The sequence below is a fragment of the Hemitrygon akajei genome, chromosome 17 (assembly GCF_048418815.1).
Source record: "Hemitrygon akajei chromosome 17, sHemAka1.3, whole genome shotgun sequence".
Classification (NCBI taxonomy): Eukaryota; Metazoa; Chordata; class Chondrichthyes; order Myliobatiformes; family Dasyatidae; genus Hemitrygon; species Hemitrygon akajei.
The window spans coordinates 61,768,063-61,795,358 of NC_133140.1; the positions used below are offsets into that span (position 1 = coordinate 61,768,063).

At 37.8% G+C, this 27,296-nt stretch overlaps 1 protein-coding gene across 1 annotated transcript in view; it reads right to left on the minus strand.

Moving 5' to 3' along the window:
* Positions 1 to 27,296, minus strand: part of pmfbp1 (polyamine modulated factor 1 binding protein 1) — a 649,032-nt gene that overhangs the window by 398,879 nt on the left and 222,857 nt on the right. Inside the window, exon 7 of the mRNA XM_073070291.1 lies at positions 14,519 to 14,662. Within this exon, the coding sequence (XP_072926392.1) occupies positions 14,519 to 14,662 (144 nt within the window). The remainder of the gene's footprint in view (positions 1 to 14,518; positions 14,663 to 27,296) is intronic.

Here is a 27,296-nt window from a genome sequence, read left to right on the forward strand (position 1 = left end):
AGGCTCTTCACTCGGCCTTGGACCAGATAGACAACAGCAATATGTACCATAGGCTTCTCTTTATTGATTTCAGCTCAGCGTTCAACACAATCATACCCTTAGTACAAATCAATAAGCTTCAAATCCAGGGCCTCTGTACCTCCCTCTGTTACTGGATCCTTGACCTCCTCATCAGGAGACTGCAGTAAGTGCAGATTGGAAATAACATCTCCTCCTCCTCACTGACATCAACTCCAGCACACTTCAAGGATATATCCTTGGCCTGCTGCACTACTCTCTCTATACTCATGACTATGTGGCTAGGAATATCGCAAACATAAACTATAAATTTGCTGATGACACAACTGTTGTCTGTCATATCTCAGGTGGTGATGAGGAGGCATACAAGTGTGAGATAGATCAGCTGGTTGAGTGGTGACTGAACATCAATAAGACAAAAGAATTGATTATGGATTTCAATAAGAGAGGTTGTGGGAACACACACCAAGCCTTAAAAATGAGTCAGCAGTGAAAAGGGTGAGCAATTTCAAATTCCTGGGTGTCAACATCTCAGATCTATCCTAGGCTCATCATATTGATGCAATTACGAAGAGGCTATCGGTTATATTTAATTAGGAGTTTGAGTCGATTTGGAATGTCACCAAAGACTTCTAAGATGTACAGCAGAGAGCATTCTGACTAGTTGCATCAGCGTCTGGTATGGGGAGGCCACTGCACAGGACTGGAAAAAGCTGCAAAGGGTTATAAATTCTGCCATCTCCATTGTGGGCACTAGCCTTCCCACCATTAAAGACATCTCAAAAAGACAGTATCTATTATTAAGGACTCCCACCACCCATGATATGCCCTCTGCTCATTGCAGAGAGGAGGTACAGGAACCTGATGACACACAGTCAATGTTTTAGGAACAGCTTTTTCTGCTCCACCATTCAAATTCTGAACGTGTGAACATAACATCACTATTTTAGTTCTTTTTCCGCACTACTTTTTAAATTTAATTTTTATATACATTTCTTATTTTAATTTATAATAGATTTTATTCTGCTGCTGCAGAAATCCAGGATATATACCCAACAATGATGGAGAACTGTCAATGTATTTCAAAATCAAGATGGTGTATAACATGGGAGGGAACCTGCAGGTGGTGGTGTTCTTATTACCTTGTTCTTCTTGATGGTAGAGGCTGCAATTTTGGGAAGTGCTATTTGTGGAGTCAAGACAAATTAAGTGTACACGCTAGAGTCACCATGTGCTGTTGGTCAAGAGTATGAATAACTAGGAAGGTGAATGGGGTGTCAATCAAGCAGCCTATAGTAAAACTTGGCTTTGGATTGTTTGGAAATCTTAATAGTTTGGAATCCGGCTCATCAGGCTTCATTTCCTGCAATCTCTTTAAACCCACTGGGTTTCATTTCCTACACCAATTGAAACTAACTAGGATCCTGTTTCCCATCTTCTATTAAACTCATTGTGTTTGTTTCCAAAACTACCTTTAATTTTACTGTATGCAATGGAAAAATTATTGTACTACTCTTTTATAGAAAAGAATGAAAAGTGTGTTGGTGGATTAAGAGGGGAAATATTCAATAGTTCTGAATATTTGCCAGTCCAGTATCACCAAAGCCCAAGGGTTAACAGTTTTACCACATTGTTAATATTTAATTGTATGAATGTTTAGATTTACATTCATCTGTGCAAGTATTCAACTGTGCTGCTGACTTGTATTTTGCATATAGAGTGTTTGGAGGTGAGTCATCCAGGCTAATGAGCCTTTCAACTTGCTAATGTTATGATATTTATACCTCTAGCCCCATTGAGTTTCAGGTCATTGGTGATTCTCAAGATGTTGATGATGGAGATTTGGCTGTGGAAATGCCATTGAATGTCAAGGGTAGGTGGTTAGACTTTCCTTTGTATGAGATCTCATGTGGTCTGTACATACTGGCTGTGTGGTGAAAAAGGTTGAAGAAGTTTGGTATGGGCCGCCAAATCCTAAGAACTTTCTATAGGGGCACAATTGAGAGCATCCTGACTGGCTGCATCACTGCCTGGTATGGGAATTGTACTTCCCTCAATTGCAGGACTCTGCAGAGAGTGGTGCAGACAGCCCAGTGCATCTGTAGATGTGAAATTTCCACTATTCAGGCTCTTTACCAAGACAAGTGTGTAAAAAGGACCTGAAGGATCATTGGAACCCTGAGTCACCCCAACCACAAACTGTTCCAGCTGCTACCATCCGGGAAACGGTACCGCAGCATAAAAGCCAGGACCAACAGGCTCCGGGACAGCATCTTCCACCAGTCCATCAGACTGCTTAATTCATGCTGACGCAACTGTATTTCTATGCTATATTAACTATCCTGTTGTGCATAATATTTATTATTAATTTCTATAAATTGCACATTGCACATTTAGACAGAGATTTAATGTAAAGATTTTTACTTCTCATGCATATGAAGGATGTAAGTAATGAAGTCTATTCTATTCTATTCATTGCAATTTTATGGGCAAAAATTACGTGGGATATTACCCTATTTTCAAATGTTGTCAAGGCTTAGCTGCACGCAGATATGGATTGCTTCATTTATTGAGTTGCAAATGATACTGATCATTGTACAACCGCCTTATGACTCCTGACCTCATATTGGAAGAAAAGTCATTGGGAACCAACTGAAGATAGTTAGGCCTAGTATATTTACCAGGGAACTCCTGCAGTGATGTTGAGAGCTGGGATGATTAAATTCTAAAGTCAAAATCTCTTTTTCCCTTTCCACAAAAGCTACTGGAGTATTGTTGATACGTTGACTTCAGTTTTAACAGTCCTTTCTGATGCCACACACAATTAAACACCTTGATGTCAAAGGCAGACTTTTCACACCTCTGAAATTCACCTCATTTCACCAAGGCTGTTAAGAAATCTGGAGTACTTGTGACAAAACCCAAACTGGGCATTGATGAGAAGGAACTGTTTAGTAATTGTTGGTTGATAGCACTGTTGCCGATACCTTCCATCATCTTGCCCTAATGACCAAAGTTAAACTAGTTGTGTAGAAATGAGGTGGATTAAGATTGTCCATTTCTTGGTAATAGGGCACATTGAAGCATTTTCCAGGACATATAAAATTGTAGAATGGAGGGGGTCATGGGTGAGGGAAGATGGAAAGAGTTGGTAATAAAAGGAAGAGGATTGTGTACAAAAATATCATCTTCTATGATCTCTGCCATGCTACTTGGCATAGAAGCTTTGGAAGCTACTACAATAACTGTCCTCTCTCCACTCCTGTGGGGAGAGGAGAAGCATTGAGCTGAAGAAGCTGAGTTTATCTCCCTCTAATTTGTAGCTGACAGAGTTTGTCTTCCAGTACTTTTACTATTGCAAAACAGAAGGAAGTGTGCTATCAATGTGCTTGTCATGACTGAATAGTCTGTGGAATGAAATGTCCATGTATGTAGTTTCAAGGTGTGAAATGTACAGTACATGTATGAGTTAGAGTGTGGTGTGTTATCAGATAGGGTCTATGTAGATGCATATTTTAAGTAAATAAATGATGGATGTAGTGGGAGGATTTGCTAAAATGTGTCTGACCTTGATCTTACGTGTAATTTATTACATTTCTTGTGCCATACAATTCATGTTCTTGGGGCTTAATTCCTGATGTTAACTTGGTTTGCTATCTTCCACCACAACTACCCGATTATCTGTTCAAAGCAATTCTGGCCCCCGAGGGAATAGGATCTCTTTGGTTCTCTCAACTTCATCAGCCATAGCCTCCAGAACCACAACAGACTATCAGGATGTGATCATTTATGATCAGCTGTGCTTCTAGCAAGCTACCAAAAGCAGTGGAATGGTTTTCACGTTGTTTGCAAACATAGTGCACTTCCCCTATTTGGAGTGAAATCGGTGCCTGTCATTTAAACTGCTGAGGGCTGCTCTCAAAGTTGAATCCATTGGACATGCACTATAGTAATACAATTTAAGAGATGCTTGGATAGGCACATGGATGATAGAAAAGATGGAGGGCGATGTATAGGGGAAGGGTTAGAATGATCTTATAGCAGGTTAAAAGCTCAGCACAACATCATGGGCTGAAGAGCCTGCACTGTACTGTAACATTTTATGTTGCAAAATGTACTAACTACTGAATGGATGGCAGTCATGTTAGTGAGTTTTGTATGCATCTTGCATTAGGCCAAGGAATGAAGGTTCCCTGAACAATGCAAGTCATTATATGTATACCTAATTAATAAAATTAATTTTCTTACAAAAATGCACCTGTCTTTTTTAGATAAAAACTTTTAGGCCATATTTACTCTAGGTACATGAGAAACATAATTTATTAATTTATGTAATTAGGTAGTATTCTCAGAAAAATCTGAAAATATCTGTAACATCTATGGTTACATAGAATCAACAATAGAAGGATTGTTACATCTAAGCATCTCTAAATTCTAATTCTGTATAATTATTTAAACCTCATTTCAGTTCTGGTAATGATATTTAATTTCAACGTCAGGTTTTCCATTCTGTGCTAAGTTCTTCAAAAAATCTACTGTATTAAATTAAGTTTCTGTAATTGAGCATAAACTACAGCATGCTTACTTTTCTAAGAAGCAAATTAAATTCAGTGCAAAATATCATAAAGAGCATAAATGGAAGAAAAATAGCTAAACACTATGATTCTGATTGGGATTTAAAAATACTGAAACTCTTGCATCCAATTCTTTTTCTTCTTTTGAATTCTCCAACCCTAAATTTGATTAAATCACAAATGGGATTTACCCACCACTGCTTTCAATTTATATATAAATGTGGTGCAATTTAGTAGATCCTACTGCAAATAGCCTTTAAAGGTACGTTTTAAAATGGAAAATGTAACCTTGTGTCCTTGACTCCAGAAACCCTTTTTAAAACGTATAAATTCAGAAAGAAAGAGATTCCTTTGTATTTTGTGGCAAGAAATGATCCTTTCAGCAACTGTTTTCGCTTAGCTCCAAAAAAATTCAGTACAGTACTGCCATGCAGGTATATTCAGCTATCTGTAATAGAAAGTAACAGCTGAAATAAATTACTTAGGATGAAATTTGGCAGCATGATAGATAATTGGTAAAAAAGGAATTGCATTGAACCACTGATCATTCCGACTTCAGTGGCAGTAAATAAATAAAGTGTATGATTAACTCAGCATTGTGACCTTATTGTGGTTTGTTCGACATGCAGGTGGTATAAAACAAAAGGTACAAAAGCATTCTGACACAACATGTTTTTACACCATAACTAAATGTATCTAAACCAAAACAGAAAAGTCTAATACTTTTATTATTTTTTTCATATTGCTTATGTAGTGTTAATAAAAGTGTGCAAATATTGTCCAAGATAAATCAGCCAATTTATCTTCAAATCTATTACTTTTCCAAATAATAGTCTCCATACTTCCATACATCCAAATATATCCATAGTCTCCATACATCCACAGATTCTGTGGATGACAGGAAATTAACTGAATTGAATTGAATTGACTTTATTTCTTGCATCCTTCACATACGCAAGGAGTAAAAATCTTTACATTAGAACTCTGTCTAAATATGCAATGTGCAATCATAGTGATTTAATGTAACATGGATATATACTCAAATCAACATGAGTTAATCAGTCTGATGGCCTGGTGGAAGAAGCTGTCCCAGAGCCTGTTGGCTCTGGCTTTTATTCTGTGGTACCATTTCCTGAATGGTAGCAGCTGGAATAGATTGTGACTGAGGTGACCAGGTCCCCAATGATCCTTCAGGAAGTTCCCAACTACAGGTGTGCTGGGCTGTCTGCATCACTCTCTGAAGAATCCTGTGATTAAAGGACATGCAGTTCCCATACCAGGCAGTGATGCAGCCAGTCAGGATTATCTCAATTGTGCCTCTGTAGAAAGTTCTTAGGATTTGGGGGCCCATATCAAACTTCCTCAACCATCTGAGTTGAAAGAGGCACTGTTGTGCCTTTTACATCACACAGCTGGTGTGTACAGTACCCGTGAGGTCCTCAGTGATGTGGATGCTGAGGAAGTTAAAGCTGTTTACTCTCTCAACCCCAGATGTATTAATGTCAATAGCGGTTAGCCCATCTCCATTCCTCCTGTAATCTGCAACGAGCTCCTTTGTTCTTGCAACATTGAAGGAGAGGTTGTTTTCTTGATACTACTGTGTCAGAGAGATGACTTCTTCCCTGTAGGCCACCTTATTATTGTTTGAAATTAGGCCTATAAATGTAGTGTCGTCAGCAAATTTAAATAGCAGATTAGAGCAGTGGGTGACAATACAGTCATGGGTATACAGGGAGTAAAGGAGGGGACTTAGTACACAGCCCTGAGGGGCTCTTGTGTTGAGAGTCAGAGGGGTGGAGTTGAGGGAGCCCACTTTCTGGATGAGAAGCATCTAGTCCAACCCATAGCTGTGACACATCACTTGTCAGTACACCAAAGGAGACAGCAGGTGTGAAAAATAAACCCATGGATCTCAGAAAGGCACTGATATTTATACAGCAAATGAAAGCAATACATCTGTGGAGACATATAGCATACCAAAAAGGATCATCAAAACACCTTGGAGACTGATTGAGAGTTCATGAGTGAATAAGGATCTGTATTTTCTCATTAAAACTGAAGGTAATGTAAAATATTATTGTTGGAAAACACTATTACAGGTTTATGAGGACATAGAATTGTGTTTGTTTTTTCTTTAAAGGGGGAAGATGTGTTATTATGTGTATACATAATAAAGAACTTTAGTTCCCAGTGTGCAATGCGGGCAGTTCACCCAGAACTGGAAGTAAGGTTGGTGAGCTGATGGCGCGGTGATCATATCAAGCAGAAGCCATTTTACTGTAAATAAATATGTGTTAATTTTACTATTGCTAAGTTTGCCTTCTATCAAGAACATACATAACAAATTTTCAAAATTTGCGATTTTTTTCTGCTTTTTTCAAGAGCTTTAATGATGCTGCTTTGAAATTTTAGTGATGTTCAATTTACCTCACTATCTCGACCCCGCATTCCATGCTTACATATTGTGCTTAACTCACTCCTGTATAAACTCTTCCATTCATTTCCCAGTCACTGTCTTTTTGTCATCCTTTTCATCTTATGGATTGCTGCTTGCTACACTCGCAGGAGAGGCAATCTCTGATCTTGCACTATTCAACTTCTTTTAATTCCTTCTCCTTGCTTGCTAATAAAATAAAACTACTACTTAATAGAGTTGCTTACAACTGAACTTTTGAACTCTTTGGTTATTTCCTTATTCAATTAGACTTCATGTTTTGACACATTTGTTCAGTGTTTACTCATCTCAATCACTGCCCTGTTTCCAATAAGATAGTTTTGGTTGCCCTCTGGTACACTGCTCCTTGAAGTCAAAATGAGGATATCTGGCCAATAGCTGATTCAGCTTGCGATTAGCAGACTGTGTGCTCTACAGCAAGTGTGATATACTGAAAGCAGGCTCATTTTCTCTGCAGCTAATTGACTTTCAAACTTAACTATTATTCCTTTCATTCTCATTTCCAACTGCAAAGCTTGCAGACTTTTGTCAACTAGATCTGAAGCAACCATAAACATTCAATTTAAATTGATGCATATAAATTATTTATACTATGAAGATGAAGTAGAATAGGGATCATTATATAAAAATTACAACCAGGCAGTACAGGAAATTAAAGGGTGTAGAAGTTTGCAACTTTCTTTTGTGAAATACAAATAATAATAGGTCTTGCTGAAGGCTTTCAACCTGAAACGTCAACTGTACTTTTTTCCACAGATGCTGCCTGACCTGCTGAGTTCCTCCAGCTTTGTGTGTGTGTGTTGCTCGGTCAATTGTTAACTTTAAATTTTAAATCTGTTCGTTGTTATTAACCAAGCCAATGAAGGGATTTAGGGTTAACATATAATTATGGAGTTGGTTAATGATCAGACGTGACCCTGATGAAAGATAGAAGGGTCTCAAAGGGGCTAAATGGCTTACCCTTGTTCCTGATAATCTGCTGCATAACTCTCATCATCAAACCCGAACATGCATTCAAGCTTTTGTCTGCTCTCTTACTGACTTCCTGATCTTTCCTGAGTTTCTTAATTTTCTTCCTTTTCCCTCTTTGGGATCTTTTCCATCAACGTGCTGCTGTCACCTGTTCACATTCCATTTTTTTAAAAAGCCCTCATATTGTAAAATAACTCTGCCCTTTGTGGACTGCCAACTGGACTTTGCACAGCAAACATACTGACCATCCCTTTTTAAAAAATTGCTCATTTCCTGTTTTTGCAAAAGACCATTATATGATGTGGTTGAACTCAATGATTGAACATAAGTTTTGGTCTCTTTTACATCACTGAGACCATCCTTAACTAAGTTTTATGTTAATGATTCATTGAATTCTCTGAATACTGAAATAGGTTACTGAATCTGTTCAGGAGTTCAATGATGAGTATAACTTTGGGAGATCTGGATATAATCATATTGTTGTTTGTAAAAGTTTGCTTTGCAGGTTGAGTGAAGCTTGTAACAATTATACTTCAAAAGTACATCAAATAAGTGTATAGTGTGTTCTGAGGTTATTCTATCTGTTCCAGACTATCTTGTACAGTACACTAATTTCACCTCCAGATTTAACTCTTTCATGCTCTTTTGGTTGATTTCAGTAGTCTGAACTTCTTAAATTTCGGCTCATTCAAAACTTGAATGCATGTAACGATAGCTTTAACTGTTTATCTGTTACTTCTGGCCTTGCTCACTAAGATCAGCATTCCCCACCCGTTCAATTTTGACTTCTCCTTATGTTTTAATTCTTTTATGATCTTTTCCCTTTATCTTTGTATCTTTCATATAAGTACTGATTCTAAGTCCAAAAATATAATCAAGTTGTTGATAACTTAGTTTTCCTTGAAACTCAAAACCAACTGGAAAGGCGGCTTTAAAAAAGCACATATTTATACAATTTCTTTAATGGTCTCATAACGTACCAATGTGCTTCACAGCCAATGAAGTACTTTTGAAAAGTAATCGCTGCAGGCAAAGCAACAGCCCATCTATAACAACAGTGTGATAAATATCGGACCATGGGCCAAATATCCTGACCTACTTGCCTATACACTTCTCTGTGGTTACATTCTTGGGCAAACCACTTTTAAAATGTGCAAATTAGCAGCACAGACATCATGGGCTAAAAGTTGCTTTCCTGTGCAATGTTCTATCAACTTTCATGTCATTTGTAAACTTAGTAATGCAAATCATTAATGTATATAAGAAACAGCAAGGTTCCCAGAGCCAATCACTGCAGTAAACCATTAGTTGCAGGCTTCCTTTACTACCTTAATAAAACTACCTTTATTATCTGTCTAGTTCTGACAAAAGGGTCTTTGAACTGAAGCATTAAATTCACTTCTTTTTCCACAAATGCTACTTGACCTGCTGAATATCTCCCACATTTCTTTTTTCTATTTTAGATGTCTAACACGTACAGATTTTTGATTTTCATCTAGTCAGCCGTTGCTGCATTTCAGTGCAAACTGTGTTACTTACAAAGATCACTCCTCCTCCATCCTTTTGGGGAGTATTCTGGAGTTATGTGAATATAGCAGATATTAATTCAAACAAGAACCAGTCTTCAGTTCTTAATGTGGATTGTAAATTGCAAGATGTAAGTTGAAGTTAAAAGCATACCTTTGCAAATAAATAGGCTGGCCCACAGACTAAGAGATATGCAAAATGGTGACCATGAGAAATTTACATATGCCCCAGCCAAACATTAAGACAATGGGGTTGAGTTAATTGACTTGCATCAAACCAGGCACCATGAGCTAAGTTATTTGCACCAATGTGACTTGAGATCAGGCTGGCAGACCAGACTGCTGTCATTCATTATAATACCAAACATGATCAAAGGTAGAGGCAATTAATAGCTTTTGTGTACTTAGGATATTTGTGTACTCAAGCAACATTAATTTTGGGTGTCTGGCTCTCTGTCTTCAGAAGCTTTTAGATATTGTATGAATTAACTTGTGACAAAAGTGTTGAATATTCAGGGATGTATTCCACTATTAGATATGTAATTCAAAGTAAACACTGTCAACCCAAAATATTGAAGTGAACTTTGCCACTGTATCTATGAAAATTGTATTGAATCACCTGCTGTTACCTTTAATCTTAAGGGTATAAAATGTGATGTACTTTTGGGTCTGTGAGCCTCATACTGAGAGGGTCTGCAGAAGAACGCCTGTTTGTTGTGATGAATAAGCAGTTACATATCATCAGCTTCAGTGTCTCCCCAGTGATTTCAATCACAGTCACAACACCCGCAACCATAGTGCCATTAATTGTGTTTGGGACTAACGGACTAGGCATAACATTTTCCTCAGAGTGATCACTTCTGCAGATCCAGAGAGAGGTGGATAAACAAAGAATTTTTTTCCAATTCATCCTCTTTTTCTAAGTGTAAAATCAAACTCAAGTAATGTTGTGTGGCTTGCGCAGTTTTGAGAGTTTTTAGAACTACATATATAGGCTTCTTATGAGTTTTACCATAACCTGTGTGGAAGAGTCGGACATGGGTGTGATAGTCTATTTTTCATTCTAAAAGAAGGGAAGACTCTTCTTTTGACATTTTGGCAGAAAGAGAATGTAAAGCAATTACCTCCCAAGTAAAAATGCACTTCTGCCATAAACAGCTCTCCGGCTGACCTGTAGAAAACCACTCCACAGAAGTCAGTGGCTTTCCTTTCAGGTCATCCAATTTAATGGAAAGATATTGAAAAGATTGGGCTAAGTGCTGATAATTATGGACCATGATGTCTGTTTACAGTTGAAACAGATGACTATTGTATTAAAATAAATATTTAATAAATATTTGTCCTAGATTGAGTTGTTCAGGAAAATGAAAGAATGATATCACTTTTGAAGTTTCATGATAAAGTGGAGAGTTAAAATTTTATCAGCAAATTATACTGAAATCACAAATGCCAACATTTAAATCAGAATTAAAAATAATTTAAGACCGTAAGACAAAAAGATATAGGAGCAGAAGTAGGCCATTCGGCCCATCGAGTCTGCTCCGCCATTCAATCATGGGCTGATACAATTCTTCCAGTCAACCCCACTCCCTTATCTTTCCCTATATCCTTTGATGTTTGGCATCAAGAACCTATCTATCTCTGTCTTAAATACATCCAATGTTTTGGCCTCCTCAGCCACTTGTGGCAACAAATTCCATAGAGTTACCACCCTCTGACTAAAGTAATTTCTCCGCACCTCTGTTCAAAATGGACATCCTTCAATACTGTCTCCACCTACCATGGGAAATAATTTTGCCATATCAAATCTGTTCAGGCCTTTTAACATTTGGAATGTTTCTATGAGATCCCCCCTCATTCTCCTGAACTCCAGGGAATACAGCCCAAGAGCTGCCAGACATTCCTCATACGGTAACTCTTTCATTCCTGGAATCAATCTCGTGAATCTTTTCTGAAACCTCTCCAATGTCAGCACATCCTTTCTAAAATAAGGAGCCCAAAACTGCACACAACACTCCAAGTGTGTTCTCACAAGTGCCTTATAAAGCCTCAACATCAGATCCCTGCTCTTATATTCTATGCCTCTAGAAATGAATGCCAACATTGCATTCACCTTCTTCACCATTGACTCAACCTGGAGGTTAACCTTTAGGTTGTCCTGCACAAGGACTCCCAAGTCCCTTTGCGTCTCTGCATTTTGAATTCTCTCTCCATCTAAATAATAGTCTGCCTATTTATTTCTTTCGCCAAAGTGCATTACCATACACTTTCCAACATTGTACAGTACTTCATTTGCCACTTCTTTGCCGATTCCCCTAAACTATCTAAGTGTCTCTGTAGGCTCTCTGTTCCCTCAACACTACCTGCTCCACCAGCTATCTTTGTATCATCAGCAAATTTAGTCACAAATCCATTAATCCCATAGTCCAAATCATTGACATACTGTACATCGTAAAAAGCAGCGGTCCCAACACCAACCCCGTGGAACTCCACTGGTAACCAGCAGCCAGCCAGAATAGGATCCCTTTATTCCATATATGTCAAACTCAAGGCCCGCGGGCCAAATCCGGCCCGCGGTGGAATTATCTTTGGCCCGCGAGATAATATCTAATTACTATTAAAGCTGGCCCCAGTAATCGAAGCGCCTATGGCGTATGATATGACTAATGCTGAGTTTATTCAGGTACCAGGTTTTCAGGGTTTTTAGTGTTTATTCGGCAGTCTTGCTCGGCAGTCTTCTTCATAAGAAACGGAATTTGTAAAGTGAAACACTTTGTAGTTATAGCAGAGACTGAGACACATGAGAGCAGGCTGAAAAAACGGAGGCAACGAAAGCTGCGTTCGCACGCGTCCGACTGATCCGGCCCGCATGAAGCTGCAGTTTGCTCAATCCGGCCCGTGACCTAAAATGAGTTTGACACCCCTGCTTTATTCCAACTCTCTGTTCTCTGCCAATCAGCCAAGGCTCCACCATGCTAGTAACTTCCCTGTAATTCCATGGGCTCTTACCTTGCAAAGCAGCCTCATGTGTGGCACTCTGTCAAAAGCCTTCTGAAAATCCAAGTACACCACGTCTACTGCATCTCCTTTGTCTACCCTGCTTGTAATTTCCTCAAAAAATTGCAGTAAGTTAGTCAGGCAGGATTTTTCCTTTCAGGAAACCATGCTGGCTTTGGCCTATCTTGTCATATGTCTCCAGGGACTATGTAATCTCATCCCTAACAGTCGATTCTAACAACTTTCCAACCACTGATGTCAGGCTAACAGGTCTATAGTTTCCTTTCTGTTGCCTCCCACCCTTCTTAAATAGTGGAGTAACACGTGCAATTTTCCAGTCATCCAGTACAACGCCAGAATCTATCGACTCTTGAAAGATCATTGTTAATGGCTCCGCAATCTTTCCAGCTACTTCCTTTGGAACCTGAGGGTGCATTCTATCAGGTCCAGGAGATTTATCCACCCTGAGACCATTAAGCTTCCTGAGTACCTTCTCAGTCATAATTTTCACTGCACACACTTCACTTCCTTGAGACTCTTGAATGTCTGGTATACTTCAGATGTCTTCCACTGTGAAGACTGATGCAAACTACGCATTCAGTTCCTCTGCCATCTCTGCGTCTCTCATTACAATATTTCCAGTGTCAATTTCTATTGGTCCTATATATATCCTCAACTCTCTTTTACCCTTTATATATTTAAAACTATTATGTCTGATGAATTTATGGTCAGCAATCATTTTACTAATAAGAATATTTCCTTGAGAACTATTTCAAAATCCTGTTAGAAATATCTCAAGCGATTAGGTAAAGGATAGTGTCAAACAGCTAAGCAGCAAGAGTCAATTCCAGTTATGATTTTAATATTAGTAATCTGTGGTGTTTCACTTTCTAATCACAACTTTCTTATCATAGAGGTATGCTCACTTATAAATAATGCTAAATTGTACCTGAAGACAAATCTCATGTGATCCATTGGATAAAGAAAGAAAAAGACAGATAAACTACTAATCTTAAAGCAAAGCTGACAAAGGGGCATGATTTAGCCATCTCGGGAAAAAATAAAAATTATAAATGACTTTTACATTACTGTGGATTTTAGTTAATTGGATGATTGGTTAACCCAGGCAGCCATTTATTTGGACTACTCTTAAAGAGTAAAAACAAATTGAGAATGTATCCATGATTGCCTTTGTTTATTTGGGATACTATGGCCACTTAATTGGAACAGAGACTGTTGCCAAGCAGTTTCTAACTAACGTCAGTTGCGTACCCATCATGTGCTAAGTAGAAATTACACCGTGTTTAGAGGCAAGCAATTTTTAAATAGTATCACTTGCGTATGTTTTTTGTCACTGATAGTTGGTGAGCAATAAACAGTAAGACAATCCAGAACTGCTTTACTCACTGCAGTTTCAAGCATTCAGGCTTTGAGATGCCAGAAATGGCCTTGAGAAAAATTAAACAATTTCACTACTTCAGAAAGTTAGGACCCACAAAGAATTTGAAAGTATCGACAATCAACTTGAACGTTACAATGAAAATGAACATTTGGAGGATGTAATTGTTAAGAACATTGTTTGAAGACAGTCCATTATCTGCACTAGAATACGTGCACAACGCTGGAAGAACTCAGCAGGTCAGGCAGCATCCGTAAGAGAAGAGTAGCCAACGTTTCGGGCCGAGACCGAGACCCTTCATCAGGATTCCTGTACTTTATTTGTATATATAATTTGTTATTTAGTTAAACAGTAGTTTGTCTTTTCTTTATACCTTTTTAACTTTTTCCATGAAACTTCAGTTAACTGGGGCAGCCACTTAATTGGGCCAAAATATACTGGTCTTGATGTGTCCCAATTAACTGGAATCTACTTTATATTGAGGTGATTATATTTAGTTAGGTTTGCCAAATAACAGGCTTATAAATCTAATAATACCAGAAACATGTTTGTAGCCTGCTGACAACAGAAGTCCTACCTGTTTCAAGGCTTTGATCTTGCTTTCCAGGTGGTGGATATCCTGCAGCTGATTCAGCTTCTCTGTGTCTTTCACAGCCATCTCATTATGTAATTCAGTAATAGTGTCCTGTAACTCCTGAATTTTTTGATCTTTATTAACTACCTAAAAAAATCAGAAATAAGTCAAGGAAAAAAAAGGGAAATTATCCATCCTCACTTTTTCACCTACTACCACCAATTTTATATGTTTCGAAAGAAGATAATGTAATTATGTGATCAGTGTGGTTCTTGTTTGTATTACCTAATTGGCTGCTCTATGTGCTCTTGACCCAGCACCATTTGGTCAACTAGGGAGCTCAGGTGAACAATTTCACTGTAGAATCACATCCATACCTCATCACAACTAAATGATGTTACCACTGTTATTTTCCAGATATTAAACCGTACAATAAGCCCAATGCCATTTAAGAATTGATTGGCATCCCACCAAGTACTATAGACATCCAGTCCTTCCAATAACAATTCCAACAGTTGGAGCAATGTGCCTCTGATAGCACCATCCAATCTCTACCACTGAGATGGTCAAGCACATCAAGGGATATTAAACAAGCACATCAGGGGATATTAAAATACTACCGCATACATATCCCTCTCCCTTTTAAAAGGAGGCATTGATTATGTGGATAGTCAGAGGCTTTTCCCCAGGGCTGAAGTGGCTAGCCCAAGAGGGCATAGTTTTAAGATGCTTGGAAGTAGGTACAGAGGAGATGTCAGGGGTAAGTTTTTTACGCAGTGGTGAGTGCGTGGAATGGGCTGCCAGTGGTGGTGGTGGAAACGATAGGGTCTTTTAAGAGATTCCTGGATGGCTACATGGAGCTTAAAAAAATAGAGGGCTATGGGTAAAGCCTAGGTAGTTCTAAGGTGGGGAAATATTCGGCACGGCTTTGTGGGCCGAAGGGCTTGTATTGTGCTGTAGGTTTTCTATGTTTCTATGTGATTTAGGAAACATCACCATCCCGTTGTGTCAGAATCCTGGAAATTCTTCCCCCAGAGCACCGTAAGAATACCTTCATCAGGAGAAGTGCAACAGTTGAAGAAGGTGGCTACTGCTACCTTCTCAAGGATATTTAGAGATGGGCTGTCCTTGCCAGCTGCAAGCAGGCCACTATGAAGAAGTGGAAGATGTGCTTCCAGTAAATGACTACATCAGATCCATGCTAAAAGTAAACAGTGTGGCACAAGGGCAGATGATCAGCAATTTTTGGGATTGCATCAGTGTTATAAACATCAGCCAGTCTTCTCAGTAAAATCTTGCTGAATCATAGACTGCAGAATTCTGCAGTGAAATGAATGTTCCTAAAATCAGAATCAGAATCAGAATCAGAATCGGAACCAAAATCAGCTCTTTGGACTTGCTGACGTTGAATGCAAGTTTGTTGCTGCGACATCACTCAACTAACTGGTATAGTTAGTTCTCTCTTCTGTACACCCCCTTCTGTCACCATCTGAAATTCTGCCAACAATGAAACTGGAAGTATAATATCCCTCACTTCCAAGTAGGAACTTTTAAACTTATTGTGCAGAAACAAACACCGTGGAGCTGGATGACTACATAACATAGAAGCATAATAACAGCTGCCAAGAAAGAAATCACAGGTATGCACAAAGTGTTCCTTGTCATCAATAGCAGTCATTCATTAAGAAAATGAAATTGTTTGCAGTTTTCAAATGGAACGAAGTTGTATGAAAGGAGCTTGCAGGATGTTGAGAGTGAAGGGAACAACATTCAGCACATGGAGAATTCTGAAATCAGCAAGAACCCTGGAGGACTACTCTGTTCCTTTTGTGTGTCTACGAGAAAAAACAATTACTGTACTTTTTACAGCAAAAGGGATATCAATCATCTTTCTAATGCAAACAGAGCTGGATTCTGAATGATCTTGCTGATTTCTCTTGCGATAGCCAGAGTACCATTGCCCATAACTGAAAAAATCAATGCTGTTCTAGTTGCAGCAGTTGATTCTATATTTTCCGAGAAAATGCTCTGCAACTTTAACACTGCCTGGAGAATCTAAATCTCTTCATAAAACTACTCTAAGAACAGCAGGCATGTTGGTCTTAGATTGTCAGTCATGGCTGATAAAGATTAAACCACACATAACTATTTTCCTTTCTTTGTTGTCCTAGCCATAGTGGATTTCTAGAAGAGGTCTGCCCATCAAAAAGTATAATACCTAAAATGCTCTCACTGTTCAAACTGTACAATGATGACTTCCAATTTAGGGTCTATTATAGATATTTTCTTGGTGAGCTGCTTCTGTAAATAGATATAATGATGGCTTTCCCTTGACATACAATGTGACCACTGTAAATGTGTGCACTTTTACTATTGTTTTTGATGATGGAACTCATGCCCATTCTTATAAACTGAGGTTGTAGAAAATCAAAAAAAGCAGTAGTTACTACATATAAATGAATAGAAAAAGTAAATTAAAAATAACTGTACCTCCCACAATAACACAAAAAACACGTATTGCACCATGCAAAACAATGGGCAATATGTTCCTATCATTTTAGAAGTTAACTTCATGTGGTGAAAACTAATTAACCACATTTTGGTTCTAACTTATATTTGTCTCCTTATAGCTAGCTATACAATTGATTTGAATGAGGACTTCCTTCCACTCTTTAAAAAATTATGAAACTACCATAAGATTGCCCAGGAAACTACCCTTCTGAGCTTGTGTAAATGATCACAATTTAAGCAGAAATGGTGTGAATGATTACTGAAATATTTAGACTACCATCACTGCACACATTCATTTGAACCTTAATCTACATTTCTTCAAATAGGTGTTTTGGGAATATAATGGTTTAAGAGCTAAGTACCATTTCCTATGTACAATATATGAGGTGCTTTGTGGGACCTTAAAACACAATGAATCCTTTGCATCGCATATTAAACGCTGGAGGAACTCAGCAGGCCAGGCAGCATCTATGGAAAAGAGTAAACAGTTAAACAGTTAACATTTTGGGCCGACACCCTTCATCAGAACTGGAGAAAAAGGATGGGAAGTCAGGGTAAGAAGACTGGGAGGAGGGGAGGAAGAAATACAAGGTATTAGGTGATACGTGAAACCGAGAATGGAGGGAGAAATGAAGTAAAGAGCTGGGAAGTCAATTGGTGAAAGGGATAAAGGACTGGAGAAGGGGTACTTTTTCACCAATCAACTTCCCAGCTCTTTACATTACCCATCCCTCCCTCCCAGTTTCACTTATCATCTAGTACCTGTACATCTTCCTCTTCTCTCCCCACCTTTTTACACTGACTTACCATCTTTTTTCTCCAGTTCTGATGAAGGGTCTTGGCTAGAAATGTTGACTGTTTACTCTTTTTCATAGATGCTGTCTGGCCTGCTGAGTTCCTCCAGCATTTCGTGTGTGTTGCTTGGATTTCCAGCATCTGCAGATTTTATCTTGTTTGTGAATCCCTTGCTGATTCACTGAAAAGGTAGATTTCCAAAAACACTTAAAGCAATTTGAATGGCTATTCTTTGTCTTTTTTCAGTTGTTTTAAATTTGAATTGTTTATTCAAAAGTAGCTACTTATATAAGCACTTAGCAGCTTCTCACTTCATATTTTAAAGTGCTTCCTTTGTCTTTTATCCAAATGTTCCATTTGTCAGATGATATAAGAGCTTGAAGCATGAAAACATTGCACATGTGCAGCAATTTTATTCTATAGAAAGACATAAAAGTTATTCAAATTGTCCACCCAAGGTTACTAGATATATAAAAGTCAAAAATGTATTTAATGAATATGAGTAAACCTTTTCCTGTCTGTAGACAACTGTTCAATAAATTCTTCTTTGTTCACATACATTATAATTCAAATAAATTATTTGCTGGAACAGAATCATAAGACAAACTCCTGTTTTAAAAGATTTGCTTTTTTTATAGTTACATAGGCCATGCATGAAATCACAACATTTCTCAATGAACTGCTCTTTCAGTCACAATACTGTTGACTTATTTACTCTTTATGAGCAAATGTTCTCCCATTTAAGATTGGATTCTTCATCAGCGTTAAAGCTAGAACTCTTGTAGTTCAAATTGGTCAAGGTAATACAATGTCAATATTCTCCACACCAGACCATTTCAGTCAACTCAAGATTTTGCAATACCTGATGTTCACCAACAACCAACAATCAGTTCTGTTTTCCACATCTTAAATGGAGCTTTGGAAGGGATGTGTATAAAGGATAACTTTGCTCAGAATACCGCTACCACTTCCTTAGATTATGAGTTTCAAACAGTGTATTGTCCAAATTCAAACAATACTCAGCACTAATGTGTAAAGCCAACTGCTATAAACCTCCATGGATAACTAAACTCCAGTACCCTTGACTAAAAAAGCACTGCTATACTAAGATAAGGAATGCCTACTGTTCATGCCTACTGTTCATGTTCATGTTCATCACTTGGCTGTCCTTCTCCTACCTGCATATAGGCGAAGGCTAAAAAGCAAAGCTCCGGAGATAAGGACAACAAAGAGATGGTTATGGGAGGCAGAAGAGGAACTACGGAATTACTTCAAGTCGGTGGAATGGGTTGTGTTCAAGGACTTAGCAGAAGATCTGAATGAATACCCCACTGTTGTCACGGACTTTATAAAAACAGTTGTAGTTGAGAGCGTCCTACAAAATCATTCAGTCTTTCTCAACCGAAAGTCCTGGATGAAACATGAGGTCCACAATCTGCTGAGGGCCAGATGAGTGGCATTCAGGTCTGATGGCTAAGTAAGATACAGGAGGTCCAGGTATAATCTCTGGGAGCCATCTCATGAGTGATGTGACAATTCCAGACTAAACTAGATTCACTGAAGGATACTCGTCAGCTGTGGCAGAGCTTGAATGCTATTACCTCTTACAAAGTGAAACTAAGCAACATAGGTGACAATAAGGCTTTGCTTCCAGATGAGCTCAATGCTTTCTATGCTCACTTTGACCATCAAAACCTGGAGAAACCATCACAAACTCCCAAAGTTTGCGATGACCCTGTGATTTACATCTCTGAGGCTGACGTGAGAGCATCCTTCAAGAGGGTGAACCCATGAAAAACATCTGGCCCATATGGGGTACCAAGTCCTAAGTCCTAAAAACCTATGCTGATCAACTGGTTGGACTGTTCATCAATACCTTTAACCTCTCACTTTGACAGTCTGAGATACCCACCTGCTTCAAGCAGGCTTCATTTATACCGGTGCCTGAGAAGAACATTTTAACCTGCCTCAATGACTATTGTCCACTGCAATGAAGTGCTTTGAGAGGTTAGTAATGAAACATATCATATCCTGCCTGAGAAGCTACTTGGGTCTACGCCAACCTGCCTACTGGCATAGCAGGTCCGCAGCTGATGCCATTTCATTGGATCTTCACTCAACCCTTGAACATCTGGGCAGCAAAGATGCACACATCAGGATGCTCTTTATCGATTACAGATTGGCATTCACTACCATCATCCCTTCAAAACTAATAAGCTTCAAGACCTTGGCCTCAATACCATCTAGTGCAATTGGATCCTCCATTTCTTCACTTGCAAACACCAGTCCATTCAGATTGGCAATAACATCTCCTCCAAAAACTCCATTAACACAGGTGCACCACAAAGCTGTGTGCTTAGTCCCCTACTCTACTTGCTTAATACTATGATTGTGAGGATAAGCAGAGTTCCAAAGCCATATTTAAGTTTGATGATGACACCACTGTCATTGGCTGAATTAAAGCTGGAGGTCTATGAGCCAGACCTCATCAAGGGGATCAGAGGTAAGTGCAATTATGAGGAAACCACAGCAGCACCTCTACCTCATTAGGAGTTTGTGGAGATTTGGCATGACATCTAAAACTTTAACAAACTTCTATAATTGTGTAGTGGAGAATATATTGACTGGCTGCGTCACAGTTTGCCATGGAAACACTAATGCCCTTGAATGGAAAATCCTACAAAATGCAGTGGATATAGCCCAATCCATCATAGGTGAAGCTCTCCTAACCACTGAGCACATCTACATGAGACACTGCCACAAGAAACCACCAACCATCATCAGGGACCTCACCACCCAGGATATGCTCTCTCTTGCTGCTGCCATCTGGAAAAAGGTACAGGAGCCTCAGGGCTCATACCCCAGGAACGGTTACTACCAGTCAACCATCAGGCTCTAGAACCACGAGAGATAACTTCCATAATTGAAATATACTTTCAAGGACTCTTCATCACATGTTCTCAATATTTATTGCTTGCTTGCTTGCTTATTTATATGTAGAAATATTTCTTTTTATTTGCAGTTTGTTGTCTTCTGCACCCTGATTGAATGTCCAAGTTGGGCGGTCTTTCATTGATTCTGTTATGATTATTATTCTATAGATTTATTGAGTATGTCCTCAAGAAAATGAATCTCAGGGTTATATATGGTGATAAATATGTACTTTGATAATAGATTTACTTTGAACTTTAAACTTCAGTTATCTGTGTATCCAATTCACCCCTAATTTGAGCATAGAGCCTTTCTCTGCTTTGTTTCTAAGATGATACTGGACTCTGACTCTCTGATTAACTCTAAAGGACAGCATAAGTACTAACAGAGTAATAATTAAAAGGTTGAAGCCCTATTAGTGCTTTTATCTCAACATTTTATCTTGGTTCTTGGAATCTTCTAATAACATTTGAAACATTCAAGTGCCTAGTAGTTTACTCAGCTGAGGATGGTTTGGGATAGAATATCTTCATTTAGTTTTGTCACTTTGTGAATGAAATCACTGAAATAAAATTCATTCTCCAGTGGAACATAAATCTAATCTAGGAATCTGACTCAATTAGCCACATCTAATAATGAATCAGCTGCAAGGCCTTCATTTATTTAAAAATGATTATTAGTCAGGATGCCCAATCACATTGTTTAATTACCCATGGGTAATAAGCATCATGTCCCTTAGGTATGTGCTTCCAATATGTCTACCCTTTTGGAAAGTTTTAGCAATACTGTTACCATTCACTACCTTACCCATAAAATGACCTGCTTTTGTAGTACAGATAATTCAGCAATATCACTAGAAATATTCAAATAATGAAAATTACCTTTTTGCTTCTATTCTATTCTTTGACTATCTATTCTACCTATGTTCTGCGAGTTATTCAGTCTTGAATTACATATTGAAAGAATATTTCAATACAGAAAAAAAACAGAAAAACCTGTTTATTCTCTCATGCAAACTTGAGGTATTCCACTGGGTATTTTAGCCCCAGGTTATCATTTGATTTTTGAGGTTAGAGGTTTTGTCGGCAATGTCAACCCATTTAATACCAATCACTAATTACCCTTAAATTAAGTGGCTTGTTAGAAATTTCAGTAGGCATTTAAAAGTCAAATATCTATTGGGTAAGGACTAATTCTTCACCAAAGGACATTAGAAAACTGGATTTTTAAATGATATTTCAGTAACTATTCCTTTGATCTTATCACAGAGATCATGTTTAACACCATTCATCATTATTTAAGTTGATTTTGGACACAAATTGCCACAAACCGCTCAAGCGGAGTAGAGTCAACATCAAATTTTCCATATTTCACTGTATGACTTACATTATCTTGTCTCAGCAAGCAAACCAGTGCTTTTGTAAGTGAAATATCATGAAAGTTTGTATTTTTCTGATAGATACCCCTTTACTACCAAAAGAATTAGAGCTGCTAGAGCTTGTAAGAGAATATTTTACTATGTGTTGTTATATTCACTGCTTGAAGATCTCAACAATACTTTCTGCAAATATGGAGTTGTATCTTCAGAACTTCGTTACATTAAAAGATATTAAAAATATACTTTATCATCTAATTTCTTCTTAATTTTCCACCACCACTTGTACCTCATATACCTTTACTTTCAATGTTACTCTTTTAAACTTTACTTTGATCACTTAACTATTCTTCAATCTGAATGGATAGTTGCCTTTCCATTTCATTTTGGTCCCCAATTCCCTGTAGAGAACTCTTCATCTTTTAGGCTCACCAAAATAGATTGCAGTACAAATTCCCAAATTTGCAGGTGTAATATAATTGATGGACATTGTTCATTGAAAATAACAATATAAAGAAAAGTAAATTTCTGTGAGTTAAGAAGGGATCTGCATCAAATTATTCAGCTACATTTATGATTATTCTAATTTCTCTTTTTACAATCTAACTACATTTGTGACATATTTCATGATTTTCTTAGGTACTGTCAGTCCTGGATTTAACTATACTAAACTGTATTTAATTTTAATCATGTACATTCTCTGCTGAATTGTAATCTTTCTGTATTATAGGAATAAATCTATTTTGTATTCCATCCATCTTCTATTTAATGGTTTCCCTACTGTAGAATTAATTCTAATTGCTAATTTTCTGTGCAGTTAATCATAACTTTTTTTCTATATCCATGACTTCTATATCCCTTTTTCTAATTTCACATTGATTCAAACTATATTGATGTTGCCATTTTCAAATTGTCCTTGGTGACATTTATTTGAGACTCACTAAGGATAATGAAAGCCACAATATTATTGCCAAAAACAGTAACAGCAAAAAAAATCATATTAGAAAAATCATCAAAGCACTTCACATGGGTGTTACCAAACACCCAGATAACTAAACCAGGTAACAAAATATTATAGCTTGAACTTTTTAAGTTCTGCTGTTCGATTATTTCTGTCTTAGCTCTTCACTAAGTGTCATATAAGTCAAATTTCCCAGATGAATTATAATCTTGTAAACAGTTAACATGCATATCTTAGTAATCTTAAAGTAATATAAAAATATTGAATAAAAATAAAGACAAAAAGAGACTACACTGAATTTCCAGAAGTGATTTTATTTATATCTATCTCCTATATGTTATTTCAAGTAGAACTGGAGATGTGCAGAATTCCCATTGATAATGTTCTATTTGAGATGACAAAGAGTAGCTTAGCACAGGAAAACAGATCTTCATAAAATCATCTAAAATTTATGATGCACGAAGTGGCTATTCAACCCATGGTGGATGTGCAGGTCAAAGGAAAGTTATCCAACCTTATCCTACCTTCTAATACTAGGTCCAGAACTCTGCAGGTCACAGTACAAGTACATATTCAAGTATTATTTAAATGTGATGAATCTTTCTGCATCTACCACCCTTTCAAGCTGTGAATTGCAGATCCTTATCATCCACTGGCTGTAAAAATCTTTCCACATCTCCTCACTAATCCCTTTACTGATTACTTTAAATCTATAGCCTCTTATTTTGATCCCTGTGCTAATAGAAAGAGATCCTTCTTAATTATGAAAACCAAGAAACTGTAGACGTTGGACGTTTGGAACTAAAACCAAATATGTTGAAAACACTGAGCAGACCAGACAACATTAGTGAGGAGAGAAAAAAAAGCTAACATTTCAGATCAATAACCTTTCATCAGAATCAGGAAAAGGTACAATTCAAACATATCTTAAATGCAGGGAAGACAAGTCTACCCTTTCTATTTACTGTCATTTTCCTGTCCAACTGATCATACCATTCATATCTCCCTCCACACTGTTAAATTCAGATGCAATTACTGAATCATCTACTTTCATGATCCTTAAGATTAAGTTTTAAGTCATTAATACATTTTACAAAAAGTATGAGACCAGAATCAGAATCAGAATCACGTTTATTATTACCGGCATGTGATGTGAAATTTGTTAACATAGCAACAGCAGTTCAATGCATTAATAATCTAGCAGAGAGAGGAAAAATAATAATAAATAAAATAAAACATAATAATAAACAAGTAAAGCAATTATTTATATTGAATAGATTATTAAAAATGTGCAAAAACAGAAATACTGTATATTTAAAAAAGTGAAGTAGTGTTCAAAGTTTCAAAGTCCATTTAGGAATCGGATTGCAAAGGGGAAAAAGCTGTTCCTGAATCGCTGAGTGTGTTCCTTCAGGCTTCTATATCTCCTACCTGATGGTAACAGTGAGAAAAGGGAATGCCCTGGGTGCTGGAGGTCTTTAATAATGGACCCTGCTAACTTCCAAACAAAATCAGAAAATGCTGGTACAGGTTAAACAACATCATTGGAGAGAGAAACAAAGTCATTGTTCCCAGTCAAAGACTTTTTAGTGGAAACTGAAGAAGTGAGAATATGAGTATATTTTAAGTGGCAGAGAGGAGAGAGTAGAGGGACAGAAGGAATATTTGTGATAGAAAGGAGACCATGGTGTTAACAGTAACAATTACTTTGAAAACCAACAGTGATGAACAGAAGAGAGAAAATTACAAATAGAAATAGAAAGTTATAACCACACCTGTGGAGTGATGGGGGGAAAAAAGGTGGTTAACTGACGACACGAGTGAATCTGCAGATGCTGGAAATAAATAAACTTCTGTTTAGAAGTCCAAATTAACTGACATTGTTAAATTCAATATTAAGCTTCATGGCTGCAATCAGTCAAGATAGAAGCTGAGGTGGTCTTCCTCTAGCTTATGCTGAGTATCACTGAAGCACTGTGAGAAGCAGAAGGCAGAGAGGACAGTGGTAATTAAACTGTCATTTGGCATTTTTAAAGCAGAGGTTAAATTCTTGATTAGCAAAGGCATCAAAGGTTACAGGTGTAGGCAAGAGAATTGGGTTGAGAGCAATAATAAATCAGCCAAATTTGGCAATAATGGAGGAGAGACTCAATGGGCCAAATGGCCGATATCTGCTCCTATGTCTTATGGTGTTATGGTTATGGTAACTCTGTGGACTAAATGAAGGTGTTCTGCAAAGTGGTAACTCAGTCTGATTTGGTTTCTTCAGTGTGGAGAAGAGTGCATTATGTTCATTGAAGGCAATACACTACATTGGAAACATGAATGAACTGCTGCTTCTTCTGAAAAGATGGTTTGGATCTATGGTTGGTAAGTTGGTGAGCAAAAGGTTAAAAATGTAAAGTGCATAGTAAAGTAAAAAAGGGATCTGATTGGGGAGATGAAATTCTGGAGCAGGGAGTTGGTTTGGTTCCTTTAACACACTGAAAAGGGAAGAGACAGGAAGCTGCGACTGGAGCTGAAATAGTCCTGAGGATTTCCACTGGTAATAGCCTTACAGTTACACAACCAGTATCTTTTCTTTCTGCCACTGAGATAATTTTGGCTTCATTTTGCAATTCATTCTTGCATACTATGGGGTTTTACTTTTATGAACAACCTGCCATCTGATATTTCGACAAAAGACTTGCTCAAATCCATGTAGACCACATCAAACACACTGCCATTGTTGGTCTTCCTTGCAATCGCCTCAATAAAAATCAGTCAAACCAGATCTTCCCTTAACAAATCCAAAAATTGAGTGATCCCAATTAATTTGTGCCGTTCTACAAGATGATTTATTCTGCCACTTATAATGGATTTCAATAGTTTTTCTACTACTGATGCTAAGCCAACTGGCCTGGTTTAATCTCATTTTAAACAACGGCATAATGTTAGCAGCGTACCACTCAGTCAGATAGGACTGAAAAATTACATTTAGAGCTTCTGTAATTTCCTCCTTCATTTCTTTTAACATTTTAAATTGTATCCTGGTTATTCATCCATTCTCAAAGGTGATAGATTCCTATATACATCCTGTATTACTATGTTTATAATATCCAAAATTTCATGTGTTCACTTCAATTACAAGACCTACATTATCCCCTTCTTTTATGAATACAATGAAAACATTCATTCAGAACCTTACACACAAACTTCACCTCTACTCACAGGTTTCTTTTGGTTGTTTCTAGAACCTACCCTTTTCTTACACATCCCTTATTCTTTATGTACTGCAAGATGGCACCGGCGACCAATGGCAAAATTTTGCAAACAACCCACACAAAACTACTAGATACTATAATAGATATTTGTATTCTTCTCAACTGGGTTTGTTGCAGTCTACAGCCTGTAGTTACTCCTTTAAGGATGTTCTTTTGAACTGACTAAACGATCTGGTGCTTTTGCGATTTCATGGGGGATTCAGCGAACTAGACTGTCAAGAGCGAAGGTACCACCAGGACGGCCATTGCTACAGGTGGACACTGCATCGAGGCCTCATAGTGGAAGTCAAACCCATGGTCAGCTCCATTATTCTATGCTGTTTAAAGCACAAAGAATGATTAAAATCACTGAGGACAAGAGTGGAAAATGAACAGGTGTTCAATGCTGTTTGCCTGTATTTGACTGGTGCCCCTCTCTTCTCGTTAATACTGTTGGGTAGGGTGTGCAGGAGTCTTAAGACCTACATCACCAGGTTCAGGAGCTGCTGTTGCCCTGCAGCCACTGGGCTCCTGGACGGGCTTCACTCACCTCAACACTGAATAGGCTCCACAGCTGTGGGCTCACTTTCAGGGACTCTGCGGCTCATGTTTCATCTATGTTTGTTTAATTTTTTGTAATTTGATCAAGGCATCAAGGCCAAGGATGAAGGATGATCAAAAGTAGTGTTCAGCTCACTACTTTGCAAGGTTTCCTCACTTCAATGCTGAACTGATTCTGTGGCTATGACCTCCTGGACTGGCTTCATATACCTCAGGACTGAACTGGCTCCCTGTATGTGGACTCAATTTCAAGGACTTTTTGTATTGTTTGCACAATTTTTTTAAAACGCACATTGGGTGTTCAACGGTCTTTGTTGGGTGTTTTTTTTTAATTGGTTTCATTGTGTTTCTTTGTTTTGTAGCTGTCTGCAAAAAGAGGAATCCCAAGTTTGTATACAGTATTTA